The sequence below is a fragment of the Hemicordylus capensis genome, chromosome 7, assembly GCF_027244095.1.
Source record: "Hemicordylus capensis ecotype Gifberg chromosome 7, rHemCap1.1.pri, whole genome shotgun sequence".
In the NCBI taxonomy this organism is placed as follows: Eukaryota; Metazoa; Chordata; class Lepidosauria; order Squamata; family Cordylidae; genus Hemicordylus; species Hemicordylus capensis.
Window position 1 is genome coordinate 18,727,191 of NC_069663.1, and position 27,101 is coordinate 18,754,291.

General features: G+C 48.6%; 2 protein-coding genes across 3 annotated transcripts; both read right to left on the reverse strand.

The window, feature by feature from the left end:
• Window positions 1–3,396: 3,396 nt before the first annotated feature.
• Window positions 3,397–13,749, reverse strand: LOC128332808 (kallikrein-11-like). The gene is made up of 4 exons (XM_053267570.1): window positions 13,613–13,749; window positions 8,066–8,319; window positions 4,855–4,991; window positions 3,397–3,549 (listed from the first exon to the last, which is right to left on the reverse strand). The coding sequence occupies exons 1-4, from the start codon at window positions 13,747–13,749 to the stop codon at window positions 3,397–3,399; spliced, it is 681 nt and encodes a 226-aa protein (XP_053123545.1).
• A 6,643-nt stretch (window positions 13,750–20,392) lies between these two features.
• On the reverse strand, window positions 20,393–26,454 carry LOC128332936 (trypsin-like). 2 transcript variants are annotated; one of them, XM_053267764.1, is made up of 5 exons: window positions 26,190–26,454; window positions 25,253–25,412; window positions 24,536–24,789; window positions 22,294–22,354; window positions 20,393–20,724 (listed from the first exon to the last, which is right to left on the reverse strand). In XM_053267764.1, the coding sequence occupies exons 1-5, from the start codon at window positions 26,251–26,253 to the stop codon at window positions 20,583–20,585; spliced, it is 681 nt and encodes a 226-aa protein (XP_053123739.1). In that variant the 5' UTR covers window positions 26,254–26,454; the 3' UTR covers window positions 20,393–20,582. The 2 variants fall into 2 exon arrangements, with proteins under 2 accessions (XP_053123739.1, XP_053123737.1); XM_053267762.1 differs by having other exon boundaries at window positions 22,294–22,430; window positions 26,190–26,452.
• Between the last annotated feature and the right edge of the window lie 647 nt (window positions 26,455–27,101).

Below are 27,101 nucleotides of genomic sequence, written 5' to 3' on the forward strand. Positions count from 1 at the left end.
CCCTTCCAGTTAATTTTAATGGCAGCAATTAGGACGTGACTCAAGCAGTCACCCTGGTTGCCCTGCCCTAAGGACAACTCTGGTCAGAAAGCCGTAACATCATGGTGAAATATCGGGATGTCTGATGCTCCTGTCAGATGTGATATCTGAACCCACCCAAGTTCAGTTCCCATGCCGGTCACTGATGTTTGACCGGGCCAACCTCTGTAACCAAGAACTGAAGTCTGATTGACCAAGTTGGTAAAAAGTCAGTAATGCAGTGCAGGAACCAGACTTGAGTGGGTTCAGGCATCACACCTGACAGAAGCATGTGGTCTCCTATCCCCACACAATACCAAGATGTTACTGGCTTTCTGAGTGGCTGGTTGTGGTATCCAATGTCATTATTTATTTATTTGATTATTTGATTATTTATCTGTTACATTTTATTAAAAGATTTGCCGTTCCTCCCTTCTGTCTATATGCCACTCAGGGTGGTTAACCATCACAAATCGCTCCAACAAACATCCCTAATAAAAACAATCACAGTAAAAGCAAGGTGGGCTATGATATGCAATACAGTGAGGCTATTCACTCGGTGGAGGAAAACTGGGCTAAGGGAGCCCAGCTAGGTTTCCCTCCATCATGAGAACACAACGAGGCTCTTCTCACGGCTTAGCCCTCTCTCCCTGCTCTCTTCCTTGCCCCCATTGGGCACTACCACCCACCACACTGGGTCATCCCTTTCCCCTTGATTTGAAGCGATACATTTGCTGGAATCCCCATTATTCCCTATGGGAAAATTCTTAAAGATGTGTAAACTTTAAAAAAATTCACCAAAAAAATCAGCCCTTTGCCTAATTCCTTTGAAATTTGGGTGGTAGCTTCCACCCATTGGACACTACCACCACCACCCACTCTTTTTGCCCTGGGACCCTTTTTAAAAATCCAAATAGATTCGGATTCAGAAAATTTGGCTACAAAACAAAACGGGGATGTTTTGATTCGGATACAAATCGAAACAAGAAAATTCCAAAATGCACACCCCTAGTTACATGGCTGGAGCTGCTAAATAATTATCTCATAACTGGCATTTATGCTGGCTGCTATGACATGCTTCAGCTACAGCTCTTTACAAGGAGGGACATCTCCCATCTGTGAACCCACAAAACTCTCCAAAGGAACGCTGCCTAAGGGAAATAACTCTCCTATAAAATGGCCATACCCTTCCATATTACCCTCCATGGTGTGTTCTCTAATCTGTGCACTGTAGCAGAAAGAATGTTCCTGCTCTGTGGGTGTGTGATGCCAGTGTTGCCTGTAAGCAGATAATTATGCCATGTAAATTGCAAGTGCTCTCTCAGCAAATCCCGCTTCCTGTGCCTGAGTGTTCTTTCCGACTCCTGTTGGAGTGGGATGGAAAGCCAGCCCTATTGTTTGCCAGAGAAATTATTATGTGGATGGCTTGGACTTCCTTTGCTCTGTGGTTTCTGAGCCTCGGGCATCCTCAGATTTAGCCACTACGGCAGGTTTAACCGCTCCACCATCCACACACATGTAACCCAAACCAAAGAGATGCCCATTGCTCAATCTGCCAGCTGTACATCCCATGAGGTCATTCACACAATCAAAAACGGTGGTTTGGGAGCTGTGTGTGCTCCCAATTTCCGGTTGTGTGGAAGCAAGGGAAGAGGAAAACCTGGGTAGGAGTGATTGTGTGGGAGCAAGCTAGGAGGGAAACATGGGTAGCTTTTCCTCCTGCCTTGCCTCCACACAAGGAGGCGATTCACACAAGCAGCAGCAGGAACCAGGCTAAGGGAGTGCTCCGTGAGCCCCCCTTTTTAAATGATCATGTGCCTTGCAGCTGCGGCGGAACACTCAGGGAGGGGGTACCCTAGGAATGCACCACACACCTGTGTGGTGCATTTCTGGGGCTCCAGGGGATGGGGTGTCGCAAAGCGGTGTATCCCTTCGCCCGACTCCTGGAGCTCCCGGGTGAGTTACGGCCAAGCACAGGAGCACCCGCATGAAGCCGCTGCTTGTCTGGGCAGGCGATCCGTCCACCCAGGGAGTTCCTTGTGATCGTCTGCAGGGAGGTAAGCAATTTTGGGCTTCCTCCCCGCATAAAAGGGTAGCCCTTCCCACCTGGTTGTGGGAAGAGCTTCAATCACTTCTACCTTTCTTCCGCACAACTGAAAACTGGGAGCACTCACAGCTCCCAGACCTGGGTAGAACATAATTTTTGATGACCTCCATATGTTCCAGCTGTCCCTCTTTACCAAGGATAGTCCCTGGCCTTGTTGACACTGAGGCTGTTCTCATGATCATGATCAGTGTACGTGATTGTTGATCTGTGTGTGTTTATCATTCACACATTACACTCAATAAACCTACATGCAATCTGTACTCTACATTTTCAAGGGGTCCAGAGTCTTCAACAATGTGCAGTGGTAGTGAGATTGATGATGATGTATGAGCCCTTGGTCACTGAACCTTGGTATGAGACCTTGGACAGGGAACCTTGATATCTCAGATAATGAACCTTGGTATGAGCCCTTGGACACTAGACCTTGATATCAGACCACTAACATCTGGGGACCCAACGCTGAGAATCCCTGGTCTACACTGATGGCAGCAGTTCTCCAGGATTTCAGACTCTGAGGTCATTCACACAATCGAAAACTGTGTTCTACCCAGGTTTGGGAGCTGTGTGTACTCCCAATTTTTGATTGTGTGGAAGCAAGGTTAGAGGAAAATCACTTCTACCCAGGTTTTCCTCTAACCTTGCTTCCACACAATCAAAAATTGGGAGTACACACAGCTCCCAAACCTGGGTAGAACACAGTTTTCGATTGTGTGAATGACCTCAAGGTCTTTCCCAGTCCTATCTTGAAATACCAGGGATTGAACCTAAGAATCTGAATGCAAAGGAGGTGCTGTACCACCGAGCTATGGATTATCTTGATGCATACAGGAAGCTGCCTCCTACTGAACCAGCCCTTTGGTCCATTGAACTCAGCATTGTCTACACCAGGCCTGCTCAACTTCGGTCCTCCTGCAGATGTTGGCCCATAACTATAACCATAATTCCCATAACCCCTGGCTATTGGCTACTGTGGCTGGGGATTATGGGAGCTGTAGTCCACAAATAGCGGGGGGAAGGGGCATGTTGAACAGGTCTACAATGGCTGGCAGTGGCTCCCTAGGAATTTGAGACAGAGGTCTTTCCCAGTCCTACTTGGAGAGCTCCAAGACTGAAGTATGCAAGAGGAAAGCCGAAAGGGGGAGAAATGGTAATCTCTGTGGAAATATGGCACTGTGTTAATGGAAAGATGTGCATACAGAATACTTAAATTAATCTTTATTTTGTAGGTTTAGGGGTGGGGTGGTTATGCAGGATTGTATTCCACAGCTATGTTAGGCAGAAGCCATCGTCTGCTCCAGCCAATTGATGTAATTACAAACCTTCACAAAGACACTGGGACTTTCTATATCAGAGCATTCATCAAAGCCCCAGGAAGTGATGCCTTGCAGCTCATTATCACAGACAAGTGGTGAGCCTGGATCACCCTGCAGAGAGACATAACAAGAATACCTGTAGGAATGCAGGTATGCATGTATATATAAAACATTTATATGCTGCCCCTCCAGCACACTGCTGCTTAGGAGTCATAGAAAGGGCAAATCCCATTTCTCTAAAAAAGAAACATTTAGGAACATAGGAAGCTGCCATATACTGAGTCAGACCATAGGTCCATCTAGCTCGGTACTGTCTACACCAAGGCTTCTTAACCTTAGGCCCCCAGATGTTGTTGGACTACAACTCCCAGAATCCTCTGCTGCAATGGCTTTTGCTTGGGCATTATGGGAGTTATAGTCCAACAACACCTGGGGGGCCAAGATTAAGAAACCCTGGTCTACACAGACTGGCAGCGGTTTCTCCAAGGTTGCAGGCAGGAATCTCTCTCAGCCCTATCTTGGAGATGCTGCCAGAGAGGGAACATGGAACCGAGATGCTCTTCCCAGAGTGGCTTCATCCCCTGAGGGGAATATCTTACAGGGCTCACACATCAAGTCTCCCATTCATAAGCAACCAGGGCAGACCCTGCTTAGCTAAGGGGACAAGTCATGCTTGCTACCACAAGACAAGCTCTCCTCTCCTCTCATCACATGAGGAACACAGTGCATTGAGGGATTCTCCCTCAGCCAGGTACTCGTGTGTCTTGAACAGACACACAGCCAGTGACCCAGGGGAAAGACACACTCACGCCCTACTGCCAGGGTAAAAGCCAGGGTAAAAACCCTGGGCTACCTGGAGAGGCAGTGCCAGGATCAGCCAGGATCCCAGTGCTTCACACGAGCAGCTCTACCCAAGTCGGGCTACCCAAGGCTGGGTGGGGCTGCTTGTGTGAGCAGCCTCACAGTTTAAAAAGAAACAACATCCAACTGACCATTTCTAATCATAAAAACCAAAAAAATACAATGTTCGCCACAAATGCTCTAGTAGCCAAAAATAATGCCTAGGGTTGCCAAGCTTTCCCCCCGCAACCTTTGCTCTTCTGTTTACAGTACAGATTCTGCTTTTAACACAGATCCTTCATTTAGTTCGCACTGGTAGTACTATATGAATGAATAATGTACTCAGAGGCAGCTCTTAAATGGCATTCTCCATAACTCTTTGCCCACGTGTCCAAAACCACCCTTTCATTGCAGAGCACAGCACACACCCACACCCACACCCACTGATTTCCATAGGCTCTCTACTTCCAGGTTCCAGCTAAGTGTGTTTCAGTGTCAGCGGATCGCCATACAGTGGAACAATCTGTCCATTATGTTTTCTCTTTTCTGCTTGGGGAACCGACCCCCTTTCCTTACCTGGCAGGAATCCGAGCCTCCACTTCTCACAGTGGCGCACAGCATATGATCCCGTAGGACTTTAGGATAGACTGCCACACATTCCTGGTCAGAAAGAGTGGTGATATTTCCACAGTGCAGGACACCTGGGTAGTACTCTAAGAAAGGAAAGAGAGAAGCGGGGAAATGATGAGGAAGAGGATGGTTGGTTTATTTTTCTGAACGGACTACTTAGGGGGTGTGTGTGTGTGTGTGTGTGTGTGTGTGTGTGTGTGTGTGTGTGTGTGGTGTCAACGTTCCCTCTAACAGAGATTCCCAGATGTTGTTGACTACAACTTCCAGAATCCCCAGCCAAAGGCCACTGCAGCTGGGGATGCTGGGAGTTGTAGTGTAGATCTGTTGTTGATCTGGGTATCCCTGTCAGATCTGTTGTAGATCTGAGTTGTAGATCTGGGTATCCCTGTTAGAGGGAACAGTGGTGTGTGTGTGTGTGTTTTCAATGGTACTAGGTTAGTGGAGCCTCTGAAAAGTGACAGGGAAACTTCTGCCTCCCTTTCCCTGATGTTTTTCGCCACAAGGCTTATTTCCTTCTCACGCATGGAGTTGATTCACATCAGTCTCCAGATCATGGAAACACTGGCCATCACACAGTTATGGCGTTCACCTCTTCAGATAAATGTCACTGTAACCGTGAGTGGCACACCGCCGTGGGTGAGTGACGGGCTGGGTGGGACTTCCAACCCTATTTAAGAGGCAGTATGTAAGAACATAGTCACCTTAAGTGGCGCAGAATTAATTAATGCTTGACTAATAAGCAGAAGGTTGCCGGATCGAATCCCCACTGATACTATACTGGGCAGCAGTGATATAGGAAGATGCTGAAAGGCATCATCTTGTACTGCGCGGAAGATGACAATGGTCAACCCCTCCTGTATTCTACCAAAGAAAACCACAGGGCTCTGAGGGTGCCAAGAGTCAACACTGACTTGACGGCACACTTTACCTTTACTTTTATGTAAGAACATAAGAAGACAAGAACAGCCCTGCTGGATCAGGCCCAAGGAGGCCCATCCAGTCCAGCCTCCGGTTTCCCACAGTGGCCCACCAGATGCCTCTGGGAAGCCCACAGGCAAGAGGTATGTGCATGCCCTCTCTCCTGCTCTTGCTCCCCTGCAACTGGTATTCAGAGGGATCCTGCCTCTGAGGCTGGAAGTGGCCTATAGCCCTCAGACTAGTAGCCCTTGATAGACCTGTCCTCCGTGAATTTGTCTAATGTGATGTGCAAGAATCAGCAAGGGGAGCTTTTCAAAGTACAGGGCTAACAATTAGCTTCACCGGCATATTCCTGCACATCAAGCTGCTGTTAAAAACCACAGCAACAACGGCCCATTGAAAAGGTGACAACCATCACACTTGAAAGGAGGCTTTCAAGTTTCCATGCTGTTGCCTGTTCCCTTTCCCTCCTCCTGGTTTCTCCATTTCTCCCTATGAGGGCTAAACTACGAAGCTCTATGCACAAGCAGTGTGTAGAGAGCCTGAGAGGGTTTGGCAGGGAAAGTGGGCTTAGCCCCCTCTCCCCGCAGATGATCACCTGCGGAGCCCTGGGCGGCCGAATCATCCACCCACATGACTACCGGCTCCGTCACAGAGCCAGTAGGGGCTGCAGGGATCAGGGCCCCTGGAAGTCCCAGGATGTCCCGCGTGAGTGTGCAAAGCATCCTGGGAAGACCCCACCCCCCAAGACTGGGAGGCTTGTTTCTCAGCGGGGGTCTCCTTGCAAGTCGCCGCGGTGCGGAGCTGCGCCATGGCGACTCACGATCACCCAAATGGGGTTAGCGGAGCGCTCGCTCCGCTAACCTCATTTAAGGGGAGGGCTACTTTGGCAGGCTAGCCGGTGCCGCCAGAGAACTCACAATGGGAGAAAACTGGGCTGGGCTCCATTAGCCCAGTTTTGATCAATCATGAGCATAGCTTCTACATGTTATACTGGTGCTCCCTGATGGGAACCCCCAACTCGTTTTCTTGTAAAAGCAGCCACAGATAGGGTGCATTTTATAGGAGCCAGCATGGTGTAGTGGTTAGAGTGCTGGACTAGGACCAGGGAGACCTGAGTTCAAATCCCCATTCAGCCATGATACTAGCTGAGTGACTCTGGGCCAGTCACTCTCTCTCAGCCTAACCTACTTCACAGGGTTGTTGTGAGGAGAAACTCAAGTATGTAGTACACTGCTCTGGGCTCCTTGGAGGAAGAGCGGGATATAAATGTAATAATAATAATAATAATAATAATAATAATAATAATAATAATTTGGTTCAGTGCCAGAGCCATGACACAAGGGGAGCTCCTACCTCAAATTTGCTCCTACCTCAAATTTTCCAGCTTAAATTGCCACACTCCAAGTTTCTAAAAGCCACCAAGGAGAAAACAGCTGGGCACACAAGCAGGCTAACCCAGGTCCTTGGGAAGGACTCGATGTCTGGATAAAACAAACCAGTCAATAACACCTGTCTGACTGTGTAAACAAGAAATAATAATAGAAAACAGAATAGACATAGCAACACCAAGGGATAGCAGAATAGACAAAAAGAAATAGAAAAATCACAAAATACAAAGATCTACAAATTGGAATTGAAAGGCTGTGACAGAAGAAGACCAAAATAATCCCAGTGGTAATTGGCGCCATAGGTGCAGTTCCAAAACAACTTGAAGAACACCTCAACACCATAGGGGCTACAGAAATCACCATCAGACAATTACAAAAAGCAGCTTTACTGGGAACAGCCTATATTCTGCTACAATATCTATAATAGCAACAACATTGACAATAAAATTCAGCCATCCCAGGTCCTTGGGAAGGACTCGATGTCTGGATAAAATAAACCAGTCAATAACACCTGCCTGACTGTGTAAACAACAACAACAACAACAACAATTTGGTTCGGTGCCAGAGCCATGACACAAGGGGAGCTCCTACCTCAAATTTGCTCCTACCTCAAATTTTCCAGCTTAAATTGCCCCTCCCCAAGTTGCTATAAGCCACCAAGGAGAAAACAGATGGGGCACACAAGCCGGCTAACCCCCTCTCCCCAAACACCGTGGCCTTGATCCCTATTGCCCTCACATCTGGTTTTATGGGAAGAAAACGATTCAGAGAGTTCCGATCCAGGAGCACCAACACTGTGTGTGGTTTGGCCCTTCAGCACACCCCAGCATCTTGCTTGCTTGCTCTACCTTTTTCCAGCATGGTGGTGCCCCAGCCTACAAGCACACAGTAGCTGCCAGGAATGGGGCAATTGCTTGGCAAGGCCAAGGGCTTGACAGCCTTGTTGATGAAGGCTGGCGTATGGAGTTTGACCAACATGATGTCATTATCTTTGCTGTAGCTGTCGTAGAAGGGGTGCCGGATAGTCTTGGATGCAATCTTCAGCTGTTCAGTGAATTCAAAGTGACTCAGGTACTGTTCGCCAAGCTTTACATAGAGTGTCCTGCAGCACAAAGGACAGAGCATAAAGGGAGGAAGATATGTATAAACCTGCAAGAGATTGTTCAAGGACCAAGATCGCTCTTGAAGCACCCTCATGGGGTTCCATTCGAATGTACCTCTTCCTCTTCAGGGTTAAACTCTGAAAGGCCTGGTTCTGCACATTTCAAGGAGATGTCAACTGTGCACAGCACTGATTGGCTAGTTCCCCAGAGGATATCACTAAGAAACCATCCCCAGGCCCTCAGCACAGATTTGAACTTTAAAACATCTTTTAAAAGAATACTAAGGCAAGGAATGAACTCATAAATTCATGCAGCACTTTAATATGGCAACCCAGGTCAATTTCCCATTTTGATGGATAAGAACATTTATGCATATTTAGATTAAAGTACTTTAAAGGGACAGCCTCCCTGAAGTATGGGGAAGGGGAATGTTCGATTCACTGATATGTACATCTATCTTTTCAGCTGTGTAGTTTGGCTTGGACAGCAGCTTAAGAACTTGCTGTAAATTCCATCATACTGTTACATCTATCTCCCCCCGAATACTTTCAAGATGAACTGATGACCCAAATTACGTTACATCATGTAACATCTATGACTGGATCTCCCAGTTAGGGGTGCACAGAACTGCTTCTATCTGAACCTGTTTCGAATAGAACCGTCTCGGTTCGACCAATTCGGAATCAAACAGAATGGGATCCCCAAAAAGCGGTTCCCATCTGAGTTAGTTCAAGCCGAACCGGCCCTGAGTTTGGAAACGGTTCGGCAGTTTGAGGGGGCATGCTTGAATTGAACCACCAGAATCAGTTCATGCACACCCCTACTCCCAGTGTTAGTTGGCTGTTTTGACTTTGCCATGTTGTCTTGTTTTTTGGAGGTTTGACTGTTATTATGATTGTGCTATGGTTTTATGTTGTAGAACTCCTGGAATGTCTGTTCTAAGACAGTATAGACAGTTTTAAATCAATCAATCAAATCAAATGCATTGCTGCTTGAAAATAGTTGCTGGGGTGGGGGCAGATTGGAGTGACCCAGTTGCACTGGGGGAGGAGATGTCGAGCCTTTTACCCAATCTCAGTTGCTTTGCCAAGTTGCCTTTATCTCCACCAGGAGATTTTACAGAGAGGGCTTCTACCCTGAATCTCCTTCAGAAGAGAGTGTGTGCATTCACACACCAGCCAAACTTACCCCAGTCCCTTTGAGATCCTTGGGCCTATTTCACACACAAATCGGGCTTTGCGATGGAAATTCTAGCTTATCTCAATGCATTTCTGGGTTTTTAAACTGCTGGTTTTAAGGCTACTTTTTCTGCAAACGCTGGAGCAAATAGGGAAAGGCACTGACGTAGAATCATTAGCGTGATGAGGGGTACTCTCTTTAGAAATGCAGATATCGCTCTTTAGTAATCTCTCTCTCCCCCCCTCCCCCACGCCATTGGTTAGAAGGAAAACACAGAAGCATGCCATGTGAACTTGCAAAAATGTTGCTGGTCAATGACCAAATAAACTTCTCTCTCTCTGAACTTGCAAAAACAAAAACGGAGAGCAGAGGGGAGGGGTTGCTTCCCTCAATGCCGCGAGTGGGATTCGAAGTGGCTTTGCTCAACATGTGACTACCACGTGCGACTACCACGTGCGACTACCTCCTGGGGGGGGGAGTGCCCATATCATGCCTGCGTTTCCCCCTTCTCGAGAGCAAGGGCCAATTCCAACTTTCCCCCTTCGATATGAAAAATCCCTTAATCCGTTTGTTGCACAACCCACTCAGACGCTCTCTTGCACAAGCCTGATTGCAATGAATAGATGCTGCACCCCAACAGGCTGCACCCTGTGCCTTCCAGAAAGAGCATCCCAGCAAGAAGGAAAAGACCAGCCTGGCACCACCCAACAAACAAGCAGCTGCCGAGAGTTTGCTTCCCTGCTCCCTACCAGGATGAATGCTTTCCTCCAGCTGCCAACTTCCCAGGGGTTGCCGACCTGAAGGGAAACACCTTCTGGCCTTAAATCATCAGATGGATGGCTGCTGCATTGTGTATGTGTTTGTGGGTGTATTATTATGATTATTCTCTTGTTGCAGCTGAATTATTGGAATAAGCCAGCAAAGCAAAGGTGGTGAAGATCACCATCTCCACTTCCTGCTGCTTTTTCAGCTGGGATCAGGCCCCTCCGCCCCTCACATTGGTCAGTCTAACCACCAATGACCCTGTGAACAGGAGGAAGAGTAGAAGAAGCCAGCATGGGGGTGTGGGGTGGGGGGGTGTGGGGGGGAGTCCACCTTTGATTAATTGAATGATTTGCTATTTTTATTGATTTTATATAAGCTGCTCTGGGGGCCTTAAAAGTAGCCCTGAAAAGAGATGGGAAAGGAAGTGCAGGCCAGAAGGTGGTGCTCCAAAAATAGTGCAAGGACGGTGGTCCCCGTCTGGCTGAAGCACCAAAGATTGCAGAGAAAGAGGAGTTATTTGGAAGCTAATGCAGGCATCTGGAGCCTGCATGAGAGCCTACTGTTAACTAAAACAGGGAGGCTATTCTTGCAAAAGCTCAAAAGCAGGCTAAGGGAGCCGAGCCCGCTTTTGAGCAGTTGTGTGCAGCACTGGGACCACACAGCTCCTGGTTACTAGCCTCCTAATTCCCCCTCCTCTTAAACGAGGTTAGTGGAGCTAGTGCTCAGCTAACCCCGTTTCCCTGATCGCAAGTCACCACGCCGTGGCTCCACACCATGGCAGCTCATGAGGAGATCCCTGACTGGGTGGCAACAACAAGACTCCCAGTGTCGGGGGTCTCCCTAGGATGGGCCGGGGGGGGGGCCTGATCCCCACCGTACTTACCAGCTCTGTGATGGAGCCTGTAATCATGTGGGCAGCTGATCTGACTTCCCAGGGAGGGCAGAGTGCTCATGCAGAGAGCCTCAGGGAGCCCCAGTAATTCACTGCATGAGTGAATGGTGCATTTTTGGGATCCCTCCCCCACCCCCATCCAGTATGCCAGCCCCAACTGCAGGCAGCCGCGGCCGGCTGACACACGATTAGAAAAATGAGGTTAAAGGAGAGCTCATTCCCTTAACCTCATTTAGCAGGGAGGCTACTTAGGCGGGTTTGCCGCCGTGTAGCCACTGGGATTGGGCGTGATCCTGGTGGTTCACACGAGCGTGAAAAACCGGGCTGGGCTCCCTTAGCCCGGTTTTGCATGCTCGTGTAAATAGCCTCAATGAATCATGTGTGAAAATGCCCTAAAAGATCAAAAGGTGCAAGTTGCATCTTGAATTGGCAGCAAATGGCCAGCAGATGGTGCTGTGAAATTGCACAAGGGGGGGAATTGCATAATTTGGATGGGGCGTGGATAACCAAAAAGAACTTGCATTTCCAAATGTGGTATTTCTCTGTTTGTAAAACAACCTTCATTGTTATCAACTCTAATTTCTCAAGCTGCAACTGAAAACGGATTCTGGGACTTAGGCCTGGCAAATCTCAAATTAGGCCTTCATTTTTGATGTGATCCCTGACTATTCAAATGGTCCCAGCTATCACGCACAGACCTATGGCAAGATCCTGGCTCAGGGACACCAGGAAGATGTATCAATCCAATCTAGGCTGAGCCACAAGATATTCAACTGCAAAAATCTCTCTCCTTGTTTGTGATTCATGGCATGCATGGGCAAACCACTGTGGTTTGCCAATAAAATCTCCCTTAAAATAATAAACTGCTCTGTTGCAACTTCAAAGGGTACTCTGAAATTGAACTGGCAACTTTTGATTGGTTGTGGGCCTTTAAGAGCAACTTGATGTGTGAAGATTGAGCAGGTGAAGCTATTCCTGGAACTTCAAGAAACAAGTGAAGCCTTCCCAACTCTTCAATTCCTGAATGTCAAATTGCTAAAGCCACCTAATGGTGCAGCCATTTGCCTAGAGAGCAGGAGGCTGTTGGTTCAAATCTCCGCTGGTGTGTTTCACAGAATATGGGAAACTCCTATATCGGGCAGCAGCGATATAGGAAGGTGCGGAAAGGCGTCATCTCATGCTGCGCGGGAGGAGGAAATGGGAAACCCCTCCTGTATTCTACCAAAGAAAACCACAGGGCTCTGTGGCCACCACGAGTCGAGACCGACTCAACGGCACAACCTTTCATTCCAAATTGCTAATAATAATGGAGGCTGTTCTCACAATTAGAATAACCCTGCTGGGGCAGCCCCAGGTTGTGAGAAGCGGTGGGATGCTCACAGATCCCTCGGTTCCCTACCCACCTAACCCGTGTCAATAAACCGGCTCTTAGCCGATGTTAAGGGTGCACTTGCATAGAGAGCCCGTCTGATGGGGGGGATCCCCAATGCAATGTGAGTGTTGTGCTTTGCACTGTGGGATGCCTGGAGGCCAGAACACGTTCCGGCCCCAGATCCCTCCACCCTGCTCTGTGCAGCTCCGAGCCGGGCTGCCCGTGTGGGTGTGCTGGAAGCACACCGAAGACAACCTGCGTGGTCATCGGGGGCGGGGGGGAGGATAAGTGGAAATCAGCCTTCCCCAATGGCTGGCAACCTGACTAAATTTACTCAAGGAAGTCCCATTGAAATTAAAAAGACAAGTCAGGCATGCCTAACTAACTGGTTACCCCTGCTAACTGGGCAAAGAGGCACCTTTTAACATGCTGATTCTCTTTTATTTAGCAGGGGGAGATTTACTGGCCCTATCCACCCCCAGCACAGCACCTCCAGTGACTGTTGCTGGTGTCTCTCTTATGTTTCTTTTTAGATTGTGAGCCCTTTGGGGACAGGGATCCATCTTATTTATTTATTATTTCTCTGTGTAAACCACCCTGAGCCATTTTTGGAAGGGCGGTATAGAAATTGAATTATTATTATTATTATTATTAACTACTACTACTACTACTACTACTACTACTACTACTACTTGTCCTTTTTCAATGGGTCTTCCTCAAGTAACTTGTCAGGATGTCGGCCAATATATATATTTAAAGTTATCTACCACTTTCTGATACATTTACCAGACTAAAATAATAATTTAAAAAATCAATAACATTAAACAATATAAAACATCAGAAACCAACAATATTTAAGAGCAGTAGCAACACAGCAACAGCATCCATGTGGGATGGGTCTTCTCATCCCATACAAGGGCGGGGGGGACAACAGCAGCTTAGTTTGGAAGATCAGCTAAAATAGAAATAGGTTGGAGTGCTGGACTAAGAGAGGAGATCTCTCAGAGGCAAATGACACCTCCCCTTCCCTATCTAAGTTCAAAAGGGAAAAGCCCAGACTTGTTCTTTGTGGATGCACACATACCGGCCGGTGAAGCATTGGGCAGCTGTGACCAGCCACTGCTTATCTATCAGGGTCCCTGTGCAGTGGAACTTCCAACCATCATAGAGGGCTGCTGTCCACGGCTGGGAGTGCTCAATGCACTGGAAACCCCGGAGCATTCTGGGTGCCGCCTGTGCAACCCCTGCTGGGGAAAAGAAGGTATATTAGAACAAAGGGTCAAGGTTGGTGGGAAGCCAGTAGTCACCCTCTTTCTTGTTCCACCACAGAGCTAGGGCGATGTGCACCTCATACCAAGCAAAAAGGTATTGGCTCGGAGAGGGATACCCTGCCTTTCTATCAAAGTATGGGGAAGCCCCAAGAGAAAAGGTGCCTGTCCTTTCTTAGGGCATCCTAGGTCCTAAGATAGCCCCCAGACTTCTGACTTGGTGCGTCAGAGGAAGGTAGGAGGAAGATACGTTGGGCCGCTCCTGCACATACCTAGCACATCCTCTTACCTGCAGAGGTGAGAAGCAGAAAGATGATGAGAAATCCCATGTCTGTTGTCACAGGAGCAGAGAGCAAGAGCAGCAGTGTCTGCCGGCTTGAGGGATGCACTGAAAAACTGAATGAAAACCAACAGTGGTAAGTTATGGCAATGAGACTCCAAGCAGTCCCGTTCACCCTAGGAGGGACTTCCAAATGGTGAGGTCATTCACACAATCAAGAACTGTCTTCCACCGGGATTTGGGAGCTGTGTGTGCTCCCAATTCCCAGTTGTGTGGAAGCAAGGTGGGAGGGAAACCTGGGTAGGAGCTACCCAGGTTTCCCCCCTGCCTTGCTTTCACACAATGAGGCGATTCTCACGATTGCCCAAAAGCGGACTAAGGGAGCCTAGCTCGCTTTTGGGCGATCGTGTGCTGCAACGGAAGCCGCGCGGCTAATTCTCATAAATACCCCTCCCCTAAGACTGAGAGATTAATGGAGTCAGCGCTCCGTTAACCTTGACTTTTTGCTCATGTGCTGCCGCGGTGCGTGGCGACACACGAGTAGACCCCCCGGCTCGGGGGTCTCTCCAGGATGGAACTGCTTGTGTATGGGGAGGTATACTCTTCAAGGCTTCCTCCCTACTAACCTGATTGCCCTTTCTCACTGGTCGTAAGAAAGGGCTCCTTGCTTCCACACAACCAAAAATGGGAGCACACACCGCTCACAAACCCAGGTAGAACACAATCGTTTTGGACTGTGTGGATGACCTCGGTGTCTGTCCAAAAGAGTACTGTCCCAGCCTTCCCAAAGGTAAGACCTGCAAGTCAGTTCCCTGTCTGGGGAAGGGCCAAAGCTCAGTGACAGATCGTAGGCTTTTCATCCCAAAGTCCCCCAAATTCAATCTGTGGCATCTCCAGTTCAAGAACCAGGCAGCAGGAGGTTTCACAGACTGGGCTTTAAGCTGTGGGGTAGCCAAGGAGCGAATCTTCTCGGCGGCACATGCAAGACAGTCTAATCCGGGGGATTAGGTGAAGCATTCACGTAGCCCTCGGCTGCTTCCCTATGCACATCAAAGACAAGCGTCGGAGCTTAGCGAAAACCTCAAGGCTTTTTCAAAAGCCGCTGGAAATGGAGGATTATTTTAAGTCGGGCATACCTCGGGCTGAGCCAGAATTCGCAGCCTCCCTTCAGGGAAAAACAAAACCCGGAGGCTATTCCCACGATCAGGCAAAATCGGGCTAGGGGAACCTAACCCAATTTCGCCTGACCTTGAGAACCTGCCAAAATACCCCTCCCCTTAAATCAGGTTTGCGGAGTGAGCGTTCCATAAACCCGGTTTCTTAAATAGTGAGTTGCCGCAGCGCGGCTCCATGGCATGGCTACTCACAAGGAAACCCCCGACCGGGAGGCTGAAAAGCAGCCTCCCGGCTCGGAGGTATCTCAAGCATGCCCTGCGCGCTCATGCAGGGCATGCTGGAGCTTCCGGGGGCTATCCCTTTATCAGAGGCCCACTATGCAGTAATCAGCAGATGGATCTGTCCATGGCATAGATCTAAACAAGATCACTAGCAATTGCTTCAGACCCAAGCTGATGTTAAATGCACAGTTACAGGGGGCCAATTCAAAAGTTGGCAACACTACCAAGAAAACGTTATTTTCCCAGCCAGAGGGGCAAGAAATTCAGAGGCAACATAGAAGCAACATAGTTGTATAGCTGCACATCCCACAAGGAAGGATGATTCAGAAGCAAAGGAGGATAGAGCTCCAGCACTAAAAAAAAGTCGTGTGGAATAGGGAATTTCAGCAAGTGTCATTTACTTCATCCCTACATGACAAAAACAATACCTCCTGAAACTCACATCTTCCTTTGCCACCTTATAGAAAGGAGGCAGATTATCAAGAATATGGTTATTAATTCCCTGGTCCCCAAACCGGCAAACAAATATTTCTCTTAAGACATTCTGGAAAAGAGATGTTCAAATTAGCCCTCCCCTAACCATTATCCTTGAGGTCATTTATAAAACCAAAAGCTGTATTCCACCCATGTTTGGGAGCTGTGTGTGCTCCCAATTTCCGGTTGTGTGGAAGCAAGGTAGGAGGAAAGCCTGGGTAGAAGTGATTGTGTGGAAGCAAGATAGGAGGAGAAGCTACCCAGGTTTTCCTCCTAGCTCGCTTCCACACAACCAAAAACTGGGAGCACACACAGCTCCCAAACCCAGGTAGAACACAGTTTTTGATTGTGTGAATGACCTCCTTGTGTTGTAACTGAGGCACCGTGAATTAACTGTGCCCAGTTCTCTTAGGCATAGTTCTGCCTCCAAACTCCCCTCTCCTTCTCTTTCCTCAGACCAGGTCGATGCAGGCCTGCATTAAGAGCCCCACTAGGGAGCTCTTAATAAAAACCCTGTTAGATAAACCTGCTAGTTACCGATAGTTGTGCAGAACATGAATCCAGCAGTCAAGATTCAACAGGCAACCTAGTCCTTCCCTCCCAGAACTACCCACCTTGGGAGGCCCATTTTCACCTTGAGATTTACTGTTCTGAATCTATCCAAGGGTGACTCCAGAGCACTGTTCCAACAGGGATCCCCAGACATTGTTCACTACAACTCCCAGCATCCCCAGCTGCAGTGGCCTTTGGCTGAGAATTATGGGAGTTGTAGTCAACAACATCTGGGGATCCCTGTTAGAGGGAAGACTGCTCCAGAGGGGTGGCCTCAGAAGAGTCATTGCCCCCTCCAGATGCCCCCGTCCCCAATTTCTGTTTCAGAAATTTAACATGTGGGACACAGCTCACCCAGAAATGCTCTTTACTCCATCTGTGCCCCTCTCAATTTTTTTGTGGTGCCGCCACCACTGCCCATTTGCAGCGTTTCTTCCGACACACAGTTTGTCACGAGGGCAGCCATTGACGTGTTGCATGTGGAAAACTCCCAGCACTCTCCACTCCAGAATCTCTCCTCGCACCACCACGACCATTAACAAAAAGATGGCATGTACACAAACAGTTGCACATCCATATTCACTCAACCATATGCACGCACAAATATTCCCTATAAACTTCAAAATGTCGGCCACCACCAAGAACGTTGGAGCAACAGTCACCTGCAGACTGGATTCGGGCTTTCGCTTCAAGGGAGGCTTCGGCAGTCAGAGGTAGTATCCACCCAGCCCAAAGGACGGAGCTGAGAGAGAAATGTGCTTGTACTTCAAGCGTTGAAAAAGGAACCATTCAGAAGAGAGCCTCCCCTTCCCCACCAACCAGACTCCACATTAGGATGAGTGCGATGAGCCTGCCCATTTGACGATGCCTGTCACGTTCCTCAAAGGTTGGCCCATCCTTCCTTCGACACCCACATACTCCTTTGATTTCAACTGCCTGCCAGTCATGCGTCTCAAGAGCCCGAAACGTCTGGAGTCTTCAGGACGCTACCTCCTCCTCTGTTATTAATCCAACGTGCTCGTCTCAATAATGCCACACACCTCTTTGGTGATTCATTTTTATTTGAGTGTTGTGGCTGCTTGGCCAAACTCACAAAGTGGGATTAAGCCACTAACCTCACGTCATGGATGTTCACTGAAGAAACTCCCAATTTGCTGCCCATCCCTCAAATAAAGCACAACCAATGATTGTCAAGAACACTGGCAGGGGAGGAAACAGAGACTTGGGCAGGAACATAGCAAGCTGCCATATAATGAGCCAGACCATAGGTTCATCTAGCTCGGTATTATCTACACAGACTAGCAGTGGCTTCTCCAAGGTTGCAGGCAGGAATCTCTCTCAGCCCTGTCTTGGAGATGCCAGGGAGGGAACTTGAAACCTTCTGCTCTTCCCAGAGCGACTCCATCCCCTGAGGGGAATATCTTACAGTGCTCACACATCAAGTTTCCCATTCATATGCAACCAGGGCAGATCCTGCTTAGCTAAGGGGACAAGTCATCATGCTTGCTACCACAAGACTAGCTCTCCTCTCATGATGGAAATGAAGATGGATGAGCCAATGGAAATGGAAATGAGCAAATGAGGATGGATGGATGGATGGATGGATGGAGAGGCATCCAGCCTCCTAACATACAAAGAAAGGTGAAAAGCTATACCTCAGGGGTGGCCCTTTCATGAAGCAAGGTATGGCAGTTGCTATTGCTCATCTTCACGCTCTGAAAAGGTTCACCTGCTGGAAATTTACAGATCAAATTGCTGTTAAGAGCATGGGAGCAGACGCTGGTTTTTAAAAGCTGGTAACTGGCCAAGATGCTTGAAAACTTTATGTCTCTCCATCTTTCTCTGTGTAGGCCTCCTGTTCTACTCTTGCATGGTATAATACTGGGACTCGCTCACTCACACTGGATTTGCCTCTGTATACAGATTTGGGTGCTGAAGTTCAAATTCCACAGTATTAGGACATAGGATGACAGTGTACATGGGTCACAGCTACTTCCTTATCGCTTTAACCTGGATGTGAGTAGCTGGTCACCACTCACCAGCAGTGATGATCTCAATGTGCAAGCTGTAATTCAGGGTGTTTCTGCCTGGAACAGTGTTGCAGGGGGTTATTACTGGATGTTGGATGGTTTACTGGACTGTAGAAGAAGTGCTACATATCATAAGCCTCACCAAGCCTAATTACTATCGTCACTGGTTCTACAAGGGATTTAGTTGGGCATTTGGTCCATGGGCGAATTGGGGTGTAACAAGGGAGAGAAATATGCTCAAAGGATTTCTCTTTCTAGTATATCAACCCAGACTCTGGGCAGGTTCAGACGACCACCTATAAGTACTTAGTAAGTCGGAAAGGTACTACTACTACTACTACGAATGGTTATATACCACTTTTCAACACAAGTTCGCAAAGAGGTTTACATAGAAAATATATAAAAAATAAACAAGATGGCTCCCTGTCCCCAAAGAGCTCACAATCTAAAAATAAAGAGAGAGCCACAAGGGAGATACCAGCAACAGCCACTGGAGGGATGCTGTGCTGGGGATGGATAGGGACAGTTGCTCTCCCCCTGCTAAATATAAGAGATCCCTCACTTTAAAAGATGCCTTTTTGCTCAGTTAGCAGGGGTTCACAACAGAACCAGAGGATGCAGGGAGCATGCACTTCTGTTGAGTGTGTCATCCGAACACACCCAAATCCTGTTACTGAGAATCTCCACCCACCCAACATTTTATTGAACTCTGTCCCAAAGATCTGGGAGTTCTGCGGAGAATCTTGGGGGAAATGTCAGGAAGATATTCTTCGTAACCAGATTCGGTAAGTTCAGATGACACATCTGATTGGACTGTGCGCGCTCCTCTCTGGTTCCTCTCTTTCTTCCAACTCAGTAAGTACTTACAGGCAGTCGTCTGAACCTGCCCTATGGCTTAGTTCTCAATGGAGGTGGCAAATCTGCATCTGGACCATGTGACTTCAGACTGCAAATTGGGGTTCTCAGGTCTTGAATGTTCCTTCATGCAAAACTCCATGAAAGCAGAAAACATAGAGCCCGTTCTCATGATCACAGAGAAAGGGCTCCATGCTGCAGGGGAGGAAGCCTGAAAATGCTTACCTCCCCCCCACGCCCCCCGAGATGATCCTGGTCTTCTTGCTGGGCAAGTGGATTGCTTGCCAAGGCATTGTCCAGCTGCTACCATAATGCACCACGGATAGTGGTCTACCATAATGCACCATAGCGGCAGCCCCCAGAACTCCCATAATGCACCATCGAGGGGCATTCTGGAACTTCCAGGGGCCACATGGCCCCCCGCTCCCTACAGCCCCCGCCAGTTCCGTCATGGAGCCAGCAGTTGTGTGGGCGGCCAATCCAGCCGCCCAGGGATACCTTTTGATTGTCTGCTAAGTCTGCTCTCCCCACAGACCTGGAAGAAGCTCTTCTCATCGATCATGAGAAGAGCTTCAGTGAGTCTTAACAGCCTTAGTCTGACCCTCAATGTCTCGGGGTGGGCTCTGTACTTTGCTCACTCAGTACTGATTCAGTAGAAAGACTTGTTATTTATTTATTTATTTAGCAAATTTGGTTCAAATCGGTTAGGCAGTTCACAAGCCCACTTGAGCCTCAAAGCCATATGTGTCTGCCATCTTGGATCGGGGTGGATGACATCATCACAAGCTACGCCATTGAGGTGTCCCTATGTGGCCCTACAACTGTACCTGATTTGGTTCATATTGGTTGCGAAGTTGATGGGTGGGGGGACGGGGGACACACAGACACATAGACAAACAGACACATGGACACACACACAGAATGCTGGGTAATTGCATAAGCCTACCAGAAAGTAGGCTGGAAAGGTCACAGGCCCCAGGTGCTTCCAGAAGCCAACACAAGACTTGGTGATCAAACACAACTTTTTATTATTTCACATTTTTACATAGCAGCAAGGAAGTGCTGAAAGCACCAGACAAGGAGCAAACCAACCAACGTGGAGGAGTCAAGTCAGCTCCACCCCCAAACAGCAAACATATTTGCCCTCCGCTCAAAGTTTGTTCAGGACCATCTGAGCCGGACACCCATCAGTTATTTCTTATGGTTTCTCGGATCCAGTCGACGTATTTGCAGACATTAACATAGACTCCTGGTTTGTTTGGTTGTGCGCATATCTCGTAGCCCCAGGACACAATCCCTTGCAGCTTCCCATTGCAGACAAGGGGACCCCCCGAGTCGCCCTGCAGAAAGAAAAAAGGAACAATGGTCACTCCTGCCAACCCACTTCTGCACTGAGTACTCCTCTGTGGAGTGAATTAAGCTGAAAGAGGGTGTTGGGTGCTTCCAGCTTCCAAGTGTGACCTATTAGTAGGCTTCTGTTGTCCAAGCCTGCATGAATTGATGCTTTGTCCAGATAGACAGCAGGGTCCTGGTGTGATTTTCTCAGCGCCGCCTGCTGGCCTGCACATGCATAGTGTGAAGAATTGAATATTATTTTTAATAGTGAAAAACCACCTTAAGTGCAACGGGGAAATGCTTGACTAACAAGCAGAAGGTTGCCGGTTCGAATCCCCAGTAGTATGTTTCCCAGACTACGGGCGCCAGGAGTCGAAATTGACTTGACAGCATACTTTACTTTACTTTACTTTACTTTACTTTACTTTACAGCGAATGGTGGGTTTTCATAAAATGCAAGTGTTAGCCAGCAGGTGGGCATCATAGTCCAACAACATCTGGGTGTAAAATCCAAGGGGAAGAGTTGTGGTATGCAAGGACAAGGCAGTGGAGTGGAATTAGGAACAGTAACAGTTTAATGAAATAGACCTTGGACCGGGTCTCACGATCAGTGAGACCCGGTTTTGTCCAGTGAGCGGGCAGGGAGCCCTGGGCGGCTGGATCGGCCACCCACATGATGGCCGGCTCTGAGATAGATCCGGAGGGGGGTGGGGTAGCGGGGGCCGTGCGGCCCCCGCAAGCCCCAGTATGCCCTGCACGAGCGTGCAGGGCATACTGGGGAGACCCCCGAGCCGGGAGGCTGCTTTTAAGCCTCCTGGCCGGGGGTCTACTCATGAGTAGGCGTGGCGCGAAGGCATGCCACAGCTACTCATGATCGCAAAAAGCAGGTTTGCAGGAGTGCTTGCTCCGCAAACCTGCTTTTTGCCAGGGGTTCTCGAGTGGGTTAGCTGCTCCAGAACCACTGCGAGCCCGGTGGTTCTGATGACCAACAAAAATCGGGCTAGCCTCTGCTAGCCCGATTTTTGTTGGTTGTGAGAATAGCCCCATTATGTACAGAGAGGCAAGTGCAGACTGCTTTTTCATGCTCTTGCTGCTGGCTGTTTGTTAGCCCCGCCTCTACTCCAGGGAGCTTCCCAGATTACACCCTACAACACTGTCACTAGGTGTCCGTTAAGTGTGCTTCCGTACTGCCTGTGTTTCAACACTGCAGTCCCTGTGCTGACAGCAAGGTGCCATTCATATTTCCGATGCTTTCTTTCGGATTTTATCCTTGTGTTTTAGCCCTACCACGTTGCATGTGCGTTGCAAAGAACTAGCTGTATTTTCCCATTGTAGGAAGGTTGTGCAACGATTCTGCCAAGCTGAAGCATTTTACTGCTGAACAGTGTGTAATTTGGAAAGCGCCCAGGACTGGAATACAAGTAACTAAATCCCCATTCAAAAGGATTTAGCTCAAGGAATGGGTTAACCAAAAACACTACACTGGGGGGCCAAGTTTGAGAACACCTGATCTACGTTTTCACTACTGGCACTTCCCCTTCCCTAAAAAATATCCGTCAAGGAGATCAACTCACCTGGCAAGAATCTGTGCCTCCCTCCATCTGACCAGCACATACCATGTTCTCATTGAAATACCTGGGGTAGATGGATTGGCAAACATCAGGGTTGACAATGGTGATGTTTGCACAGTGCAAGACATCTGGGAAATTGACTGTAAAGAAACACAAGGTTCAGAAAGATCATCAAATGGAAGACCAGATCATGGCATCTGTGTTCAACCTTGACTGCTGGATTTGGACTCCCCTTGGATGTTTATAACCAAACCATGGACTTATCTGACAGGGTTATATACAACTCTTTGAGCAGGGCACTAAACACAGGGTTTCTCGTCCAGAGAATGAGAAGAATCAGGAAGTCTGTAGGCTGAGCTGTACAACAACTACTCCATATGGCACAGCAACCCTTGGCGCTAATGGGAATTTTCTCTCTTGGGGTAAAATAATAGTTATGGGAATAATCCAGACTGGGACTGTGGTGGGTGTAAAGGGTTGAACCCTGCTCCACCCCATGCTGCAGTTGTGGTCCAAACCGATGCCCCCCATTATTATTTAGAACATAATAACTAAGCACATCAGTGCCAAAGCATATGCTTAAAACAACACGTCACTAGGCCTTCAGTATAAGGCAGCTTCATATGTCCCAGCATATGGGATGGGTCTGTAACTCAATGGTAGAGCATCTGCTTTGTATGCAGAAGGTTCCAGGTTCAATCCTTGGCAGCATTTCCAGGGAATTATTCACACATGGCTTCATGCTGCAGGGTAAATGTGGAGCGAAGCCGCTTCGAATTACCCTCGTGCTATCTGGGGGAAGCAGCCCCTGCCCTCTGCTCTTGGGTTTCCTTTTGGTGCAGGTTTGCATTGCATGCCTCTGTGTTTTCCTTCTAGCCAATGGGGAACGAGTGAGCAAGCGAGCGCTCCTTGGATAGGAACGCAATGATTCTACGTCAGTGCCTCTCCCTATTTGCCCGTGTTTTCAGAAAAACTCTCTTGAAACCAGTATTTTAAAAACCCAGAAGTACATCGAGATAAGCTAGAATTCAGAAGCCCGATTTGTGTGCGGAGTGCTTCCAAGGATCTCGAATGGACTTCGGGGTAAGTTTGGCTGGTGTGTGAATGCACACACTCTCTTCCGGAGGAGATGCAGGGTAACAGCCCGATCTGTAAAAGCTCCTGGTAGGGCTGGGAAAGATTCCAGCCCAAAATCTTGGATAGCCGCAGCGTAGACAGTACTGAGCTAGATGGATCAATGGTCCAACTCAAGAGAAGACAACTTCCCTTATGCACCAGAGGCATTCACAGCTCAGTAGAAAAGCACTTGCTTTGCACGCAGAAGGTCTGAGGAGCAATCTATGGCAGCACCTCCAGGTACGGCTGGATACCCCTGCTAACTGAGGCACCCTGCTAACTGAGGCACCTAACTAACTGAGGCAAAGAGGCACCTTTTAACATGCTGATTCTCTTCATTTAGCAGGGGGAGAGCAACTGGCCTGATCCACCCCCAGCACAGCATCCCTCCAGTGACTGTTGTTGGTGTCTATCGGATGTTTCTCTTTAGAGTGTGAGCCCTTTGGGGACAGGGAGCCCCCTTATTTATTTGTTATTTCTCTGTGTAAACTGCCCTGAGCCATTTTTGGAAGGGCGGTATAGAAACAGAATGAATAAATGAATGAATGCTGCTGCTGGTCAATGAAATCATTACACCCAGGCACAACCGGGCTAAGGAAGCCTAGCCCGGTTTTGCCTGTGCATTTGTACCACAAGGATTGGGCCGATCCCAGTGGCGCCTCAGCTGCAAAGCCACCTCTGGGGTCACCCTCCTAAATGAGGTTAGGAGAGCAAGCACACTCCTACCCCCATTTTCCTGATCGTCTGCCAGCCCCAGCATGAGCATCTGGAGCTAGCAGACTGCGGGGCTTCCGGTCAGCTTCGGGGAAGGGGGGGTCCCCATAATGGCCTTGTGGGGTGCCCTATGGGAGTTCCGTGGGTGGGGCAATGTGGGATGACAGGTCCCAGCACCCCAACCCTCCATACGGCTGGCAGTAGCCCACAACCGTCTGGGCGGGCTATCTGTCCGCAGCAGGAAGAGTCCTCGATCATCTGCGAGGAGATAAGCTTTTAAAGGCTTCCTCCTCACTAGCCCACTTGCCCTTTCCCACCGATCGTGAGAAAGGGCTCAACGTAGGCTATACTGAGCTAGATGGACCGATGCCCTGGTGCAGTACAGGGAAGCTTCCTATGTCGCTATGTAACCTACCTTGTGGACTTGATGTTGTCCCCCATCCTGACACAACACATCTGTTCCCAGGCACAGGGCAGTGGGTAGGCAACTCCAGGGTTTGGACTTTGCTATTTAAGCAGGCTGGTAACAGCAGCTTGATGAGCATGATGTCATTGTTTTTGGTTACTGGGTTATAGTCAGGGTGCACAATGACCTTTGATGTCAGTTTGAGCTGCTCAGACCAGTCCAAGCGCCGAAGGTTGTGCTCTCCAAGGCGGACAAAAAACGGGCTGTGAATAAACAGACACAATTAGTCTCTGCTGGGAAAGTTGCCTGGCGTCAAAGAGGAAAGGCTACCCAGGTTCTCCTCCTACCTTGCTTCCACACGTTCACTTCCACCCAGATTTTCCTCTTCCCTTGCTTCCACACTTTCACTTCTACCCAGGTTATCCTCCTACCTTGCTTCCACACTTTCACTTTTACCCAGGTTCTCTTCCTCCCTTGCTTCCACACTTTCACTTCTACCCAGGATTTCCTCCTACCTTGCTTCCACAGGTTCACTTCCACCCAGATTTTCCCCCTCCCTTGCTTCCACACAACTGAAAATTGAGAGCACACACAGCCCCCAAACCCAAGTAGAACACAAGTTTTGATGGTATGAATGACCTCGATGTCTGAATCAGGCTCCGGTTGTTTACCGCACCCCTTGAGCACACCTAAACACACACACAGACTCAACTCAAGTCCACTCACAATGTCGCTTTACAATGGGCAGCGCTGAGCACCCAGGATTTGTTGATCAAGGTCCCTCCACATCGCAAACGGAAGCCAGTAAAAAGCGCAGCCTGCCATGGCTGGGAGTGGGGAGAACAAGGCTTCCCACCACGTATCCGTTCTCCATTTGCAGCAGAAGCTCGAAGGAAAAGAGAAAACAGACATAAGCATCGCTCAGGAGAGGGGCGGGTACGGCTGCATCCTGAGGCCACACAGCAACCCAAAGAGGACCGCAGTGTCTTATGTGGCCATTTCGGGGGGGGGGGGGATGGATGCAGGGGTTCTGACAGTCAAAGCTACTTATACAAGTTTGGGCCTAAGGTGCAAAACGAATGTGGGAGAGACACAGATGTGTTCCCTGACTCCTGAACACAACTTCAAAAGCACTTTTGTCTCCCATAATGGCCGCATTTGCACATCACATGGAACCGTGGGTCCCATGGACCCGCAGTTCCGCTCCCCCTCCATCCCCCAATCTCCTGTCCGCATTCTGATGACAGGGAGAACGTCCCCTCTGCAATCAGCGAGACCGCAGAGAGGAGGGGGAACTGACTGTGTGGGCTTCCTTCTTGCTTGAAGGACAGCCCACACAGCCAATCACAGAGTGAGAGAGGGAGGAACTTCCTTGCTCAACTCCAGTCCTTCCAAATGCAGCCTCCAGCGCTGCATTCGAAAAGAATAGAGGCTCTGTGGACCTTCGGTTTTGAGTGGCAAAACTCACTACAAACCAAGGGTTCAAATTGGAGTCACTGGAACAAAACCTTGCATGTTGGGTGGTGCAATGGACAGGATCGGAGTTGCACACATCCAGATGCAACCGTCAGGAAACCTCAGGTCCCTGCAACTCCAGTTCTCCATTACATGTGAATGTGGCTAAAGTGTGAAGCATGAACACAACCTGGGGAAGAAGGCAAACCTGAAACAGTGGCTAATGCATATCTCTCTTGGCCAGAAGCAAAGGCTTTATGGTTTCTGTTCATCTGCTTTCTTTCTTCTGGTTTTATTCACACAGCAGAAAGTGACGGGAAGTTGAGGTAGTAGGGTGGACTTACAACCTCAGACTAGGTGTGGGGGGGATACAACTTTTGAGGGCATCCTCATATAAAAATGCTTGTTTTATTTGGTTTTTTTTAAAGCAGGAAAAATATCTTGCCAAGTCTATTCCCAGCTTTCCAAGTTCCTGCTCACAGGGAGAGCTTGTTTGTTTCTTTTCACGCAAAGGAGAATCCAAAAATGGTATCCACCCTTGAAGTAGCACAATCCATTCTACCATCTCAACGTTCTATCACCTATTACTCTCAGGCTTTGAGGCTGGTCTACCCATGCAGCAGAATGAAGTGGTAAAGTCCTCCTGAGATGGTAGACTGGATTGTACCATTTCAGACTGCAGCGGTGGGAGGGGGGTGTTGTCATGTTGTTGAATGCTCACCAAGATTGTTTTTTAAAATCTCTACAAGTAGAAAACTAGCATGGAAAGTGGGCTGGGCCAAAACCTCTCTCTATGTGATGTAAACATTTTTCTAAAAAAAGCAAACTTGAAGGGAAGGGTTTTCTGTTTTGTTTTTTAATGTGGGGAGCACCACAAACCCCTGCAATCTGAAGTGGTGCAGACCAGTCTACCGCATTATCCTGCTGCATGGATACATTCCTGCTGCTATGGATAGACCATAGGGTTGCCATGTCCCCCAGAATGTAGGGTAGCCCCCGGATCGTGGCTCCTCCACCCAGCTGCTAAATTCCACCCAGATTTACACAGATTTCAAATGCGCTACCCAGATTGCCCAGATTTTACTCTGGATCTGATCACATGGGAGGGCAGAGAAAGAGG

What these genes read in the sequence shown, in the direction of transcription:
- LOC128332808 (XM_053267570.1), bottom strand. Translation starts at nt 13,749, where the DNA reads ATGCTCCGGGGTTTCCAGTGCATTGAGCACTCCCAGCCGTGGACAGCA. An exon ending in CACCACCATGCTGGAAAAAG is followed by an intron (nt 4,992 to 8,065) that starts GTAGAGCAAGCA and finishes TTCCTTTCTTAG; the next exon opens with AGTACTACCCAGGTGTCCTG. An exon ending in GAGGCTCGGATTCCTGCCAG is followed by an intron (nt 3,550 to 4,854) that starts GTAAGGAAAGGG and finishes GTCTCTCTGCAG; the next exon opens with GGTGATCCAGGCTCACCACT.
- LOC128332936 (XM_053267762.1), bottom strand. Translation starts at nt 26,253, where the DNA reads ATGAACAGAAACCATAAAGCCTTTGCTTCTGGCCAAGAGAGATATGCA. An exon ending in GACAACATCAAGTCCACAAG is followed by an intron (nt 22,431 to 24,535) that starts GTAGGTTACATA and finishes GTTTCTTTACAG; the next exon opens with TCAATTTCCCAGATGTCTTG. An exon ending in GAGGCACAGATTCTTGCCAG is followed by an intron (nt 20,725 to 22,293) that starts GTGAGTTGATCT and finishes TTCTTTCTGCAG; the next exon opens with GGCGACTCGGGGGGTCCCCT.